The sequence below is a fragment of the Vigna umbellata genome, chromosome 2 (assembly GCF_029865625.1).
Source record: "Vigna umbellata cultivar VRB3 chromosome 2, Vumbellata_1.0, whole genome shotgun sequence".
Taxonomy (NCBI): Eukaryota; Viridiplantae; Streptophyta; class Magnoliopsida; order Fabales; family Fabaceae; genus Vigna; species Vigna umbellata.
The window spans coordinates 17734782-17740282 of record NC_142166.1 but is presented as its reverse complement, the minus strand read 5'-3'; the positions used below and the strand labels follow the sequence as shown (position 1 = coordinate 17740282).

The 5501-nt window shown below is 37.0% G+C and overlaps 1 protein-coding gene across 1 annotated transcript; it reads right to left on the bottom strand.

The window, feature by feature from the left end:
* Positions 1-699: 699 nt before the first annotated feature.
* LOC124847644 (AMP-dependent synthetase and ligase family protein) lies at positions 700-4129 on the bottom strand. Its single transcript, XM_047325189.2, has 6 exons — positions 2977-4129; positions 2205-2394; positions 1820-1965; positions 1672-1739; positions 1230-1332; positions 700-1120 (listed from the first exon to the last, which is right to left on the bottom strand). Exons 1-6 carry the CDS (start codon positions 4024-4026, stop codon positions 995-997), a joined length of 1683 nt encoding a protein of 560 aa, XP_047181145.2. The 5' UTR covers positions 4027-4129; the 3' UTR covers positions 700-994.
* Positions 4130-5501: the final 1372 nt, after the last annotated feature.

The window sequence follows — 5501 nt, the reverse complement described above, 5'->3', positions numbered from 1 at the left end:
TTAATACTTAAAAATTAAATTTTAATTATTAGTTATAAGTAAAATTTAACATTTAGATATAATAATTATTTTTATTTGTTTAATTAAAAATATTAATAAACCAATTAAAAAATATTTAAATGATTAAATATATTACTAATAGTTATTTATTTTTATATATAAACAAAATTTTAAAATAAATAAATAAATATAAAAATTTTAAAAAGTAACGGATTAACCCATCAACTCGCCCTTTGACAAGTTACAAAATTTACTTTGCAGTAACATGCCAACCTATGCCAATCCCTTTCTGACAGATCTATGATGAACTGGACCAAAACAGGACAGCCAGTTTTGTCACCACGGTTATATGTTAGTGTACTTGGCCTCCCAATTTTCTTACAAATATACATAATTATTTTTTTGAATTTTAATATATTTTATATATTTAACATTTCAAAGTTTGTGTATATCTGTAAGATATTTTCTATAGATTTCACACTCCCGTGTTCATCTTTTACCAGTGATATAATAATCAAATTGATTTTTGTAATGAATAACGAAATTGATGCAGATCTTTCATAACTGTAGAGAAAATGTGCAAGAAAATGTTTCTTGGAGAAAGTTTGGTACATAGAAAGGGTAGATGAAGAATGATTAGATTTGAGTGAGGTGTGTATGTGTGTGAATAGAAAAATTGTTGAATTTTTGGGTAATGGATACAAATGAAACACATCTCAAGTCTACAAACCACTGAAATTCTCAGTAGTGAAAAGGGTTGAATAACTACATGGTGTACAACGCCAGGTGCTTCACATTATTTCCTGCATTTATTCCATCTGAACAAGTTACAACTATCTGTAATAACACACAGAGTAGAGATTTTAGAGAATTGCAAAGTTATATGCTTCAAGTATTTGAAGTAGTAAATATGTTAACATCATAACAAGAGAATCCCTAAAGAGAAAAATGTAGCACATGTTAAGTGCTGCTTTACATGCTTTTCTTTTCTAGATCACAATTTGGATGAACCACTGGATAGAGCATAATCAACTAATTCTCTTCTCAAAATTTTGCCAGCCGGAGATTTTGGGATAGAATTGACAAAAGAAACACGCCGTATCTTCTTGTACGGAGAAACCTACATGAATAAGCATACTTAAGCAGCATGGAAAGAAATAAGACTTGTTCACAGGAACATCCAGGTTTTATGAGTGTTTGTTACTGAACACATGGTTTCAGAAGCAGACCTGCTTTGCCACAAACTCCATGACCTGATTTGCAGAGATGTTGCTTCCAGGTTTTCTTACTACAAAGGCCATAGGAATCTGTCCTGCTTCTTCATCAGGGTACCTGTTACCAAAAAATTATTAATAGCAGACTAAGTTAACCTCGTAACAAGACCAATTCATTTATGTTAAGGTAAGTGAATTGCCCGCATTAACAACACTCTTTTCTTCTTTTGGATTGGATTTGTCTTCTCTAAGTTCAGCATGCATAAAGTAAGTGATCTCAGTCGATGATAAAAAAATTAACTACTGATATATTAACAAACAGTTTAAAGTCAAAAGAGAAACTTTGGTTCTCTGTGAATTCGCCATAGGAACTAGAATTGGGAATGAGGCGGCAAATTTAACTTTGTAAATCGATCTGCTTTTGAACACACACAAGATTAAGGGATTAGATCCATACGGAACTACTGCAGCATCAGCAATTTCAGGATTTGTGTGAAGTATATGTTCCAATTCAGCGGGGGGGACCTGGAAATGGCTTGAAAAAAAGATGTTAGTAGTAGCAGAATAACATTGAAAAAAAGATGTTAGTGGAACTAACATCTCACCTGATAAGCTTTGTATTTGATCAATTCCTTCAGCCTATCTACAATGTAGAGGAAACCATCAGAGTCAAAATAACAAAGATCGCCCGTCTTCAGCCATCCCTCTGAATCCAATGTTTCAGCTGTCGCCTTCTCATCTCCTACATAACCTGCACCGTCACCATGACCATCACACCGTAAATGAAACGTGCTACACAGGCAAGATCATAAAGAGTGAATTAGATTTCTCAACTGATATGAACTTTCTCTTCCCTGCTTATTAGTATAACCCAACCAAAATGAATAGGCCTTGTCTCAGATTACATTGGACTTTTTGAATACGATGATGTTGAAAAATGCTTATATGAAAGCACATTTTTCAGGAAATATAAAGGAAATAGGAAATAACCTTTCATGATAGTTGGACCTCGAATCCACAGTTCCCCTTTTTGGCAAGGAGGCAATGCCTCTCCAGTTTCAGGGTCCACTATCTTGGCCTCCATGTTTTCTGATAGTCGACCCACAGAGCCATGGCGCTTCATCTCCTCAGGTCCAAATGATCTGGCTGCTCCTCCTCCACTTTCGGTCAGACCATAGCCCTAGGGGTTAAAATAATAATAGTAGTATAACGTTCTGAAATTTATGGCGTAATATTTCATATATTTTTTATAAAAAGTAATGTTTTGAGGGTTCTAGGTAGACCATAACATCTGAAAATCACAATTAATTAGTTCAAATAAATTTAAAACTAAAATATAACAATCTAAATAAGATTGATCACATGCGAAATTATTATATACAGTAATAATGGTTTGTTTTGTGATCAACTACATTAATGAGTGAGTTCTGACTATCATCCCACAGTTATTATATATTCTTTTAAATTTTTTAAAATATAAAAAAAAATATTTTAAATTTATATCAAGAAATTTGCATGGTATCATGTTTCAAGTTACTCCTGTTTCTTAACATAAGGTATAGGTTAGAAGAAATAGTGGACATTTTTGTAAGGTATTTTTTACAGGTTATGAGGCATTAAACTTTTGGAAGCTCCCTTTTGAGTCCTAAGACAGTGGGACAGGTTTGGCTATCTCCAAAAGTGGGACCTGATTATCATCAGAAGGGTAACAATTGCTCTGATATAGTCACGTCACATGGTGAAAAGGTTAAGTGCAGTTCACCTGGGAAATTTCCACGTTGGGGAATTTGGCTTTGAAGTCACTGGCGACCTGCTCGCCGAGTGGAGCGCCGCCGCAACCTAGCATCCGGAGCGAGCTGAGGTCGTACTTGTTCACGAGCTCCGACTTGGCGAGGGCCACCACGAGCGGCGGCGACACCGGCATCATTGAGATTTTATACCTCTCCACGGTTTTGAGCATCCCTTCGAAATCGAATCTCTGCATCAGAACGAGCGTCTCCCCCAAAGCGATGGATCTGACCAGCATGAAGAACCCGAACACGTGGAACAGCGGCAGCGTGATCAGTGACACGGGATGCGTCTCCGCTTCGCCGGCTGCTAGCTGGTTGTTCCTCAGGTGATAGTACCCGGATATGAGTGCGATGAAGTTCCGGTGGGTGAGAAACACGCCCTTCACGCGCCCGGTGGTGCCCGATGAGAAGAGAATTGCGGCGGAGCCGGACTGACTCACTTCGACTCCGGGAGCGCGTGAGTGTGAGTCTACGTTGGCGTCGAGCATGGAGAGGAAGAGCGGGGAGTCGGTGAGAACAGTGCCGAATTTGAGGGCGGGGATGTTTGAGGCGACGGCGGAGGTGGCGAAGGCGATGGCGGGTTTTGTGAGTCGGACGAGGTGAGTCAACTCGGAAGCGGTACTGAGCGGGTTGGCAGGTGCGACTGTGACGCCTAGCGAGAGGAGAGAGAAGTAGAGTACGGGGACGTGCAGGGAGGTTGGAATGAGGATTAGTGCCACGTGGCCTTTGGAGAGAGGGGTGAGAGATTGGATGGAGGAGGCGAGGGATTTTACTTGGCAGAGGAAGAGGGAGTAGGAGAGCTGACGGCCGGTGGCGGCATCGATTAGGGCGGAGTTTTCAGTGGCGGTGGCGGCGGAGGGGAGAAGGGAGAGGGCGTAATCGGTGAGGGAGAGCGGCCGAGACAGCGGAGGGAGGGGGACGTTTGGACGGAGGCTGTGGAAGATTTTAGAAGAAGAACAGAAACCGGTGTTTTGGTCGATAGTGGTGTTTGGAAGAGAGTGTGTTTGGTTTTGGGTGGCCATTACTGACTTAAAAATTTAATCTCTCTTAGTATGTTTCGGGTTCTACACCAGAGTTGTCTCTTCTTCTTCCCAAACCTGTCTGCAATTTCTGCTTTATATATGGTTACACTACTGTCAGTAACTCCCAGCACGTGCAGCTCACGTGTTACAATATAAATATATTTTATTCTTAAATATATAATTGATAATCATGTTACGGAATAATTGTCCGCTATTAGACTATTTTTATTCTTGCTTCTTTTTATGCTACTTTCTTGAATTGAATTTGAAGACATGAGAATCATGCATGTCACAACTTGTGGATTATAAACCAAATTATACCTTGATAATTAATTCAAATCAAATCAAATTAGAGGTAACTTTTTCTATTTATAGCATGATAAATTTTAGAACTCAATCTCGATCCGATTTCCATGAACTTCTTCAATATTATAGGAGTGGTTTTGGACTCCCAAAATTGAGTAACTATAAATGAAATATAACGAAATGTGAAGGGATGAAAGGATGAAGGCACTCAAATGCTACTAAATGGTTCACAAAACTCAAATTGTTCTCTTTTTCTCCACTATACTCTAAATTAAACTAAATTAAATGTAACTTTTGTTCAGAGAATGGGTAATTTTAGGTTACTCTCGTCCTTATCACATTATGAGATTGATTTTCTAAGTCTCAATATTGAATAAGTCAAAGTGAAATGATAATATTCTATATTAGAAATACATTCTTTTTTTTTTCATTTTTAAGTAAGGATGGTAACGGGTTGGACACGGATAATGTCTATCTGTTATCTAACCTGTATGAAAATACGTATTTATTACCTATTTATTTACTTGTTGGATATTTGCATAAAAAAATTTATGGATTTTTTTTAACTCGTAGGTACTTGTTAAATACTCGCAAATATTTAAAAAAAATATTTTATTTTTAAATGTGTTTTTGAAGATAATAGTTTATGGTTGCTCACATATAATATTAGAATTGAATGATTATAATATGAGTAACATAAGAAGTTGCTAACATGAGAAACTTTAATTGTTGCATATGGTATAGTGCACAGAAGTTGTAGATGATGCTTCATGGGTTATAGGATTCTTCGATATTTTAGACTTGGCCATTGACATTTTAAAGACGCTCTCAAGTTGAGCCCAAATTCCTTCAACATGTCATTTAATTCTTTGAGAAATATTTCACGGTTTTGAGAGGTGTATTGAATTTGGATTCCTTGACGAGATTATCTCTATTGTACTAGATATTTGGACTCACATAGAGGAAGATATTTAGGTTCTGAATGAAGATTTTTATGATTTAGATTCAGTGTGAAAGAGAACTATATCAAGTAGGTTATAAGAATTAACTTTGTCATATGAAAATGACTTAATTCCTCATATGTCAGGCTGAGTAAAGCCAAAGCATGATGTCATAATCTACTATAGATATAGTATGAAAGATGTAAAACATTTTAGTTCAAGTCAACA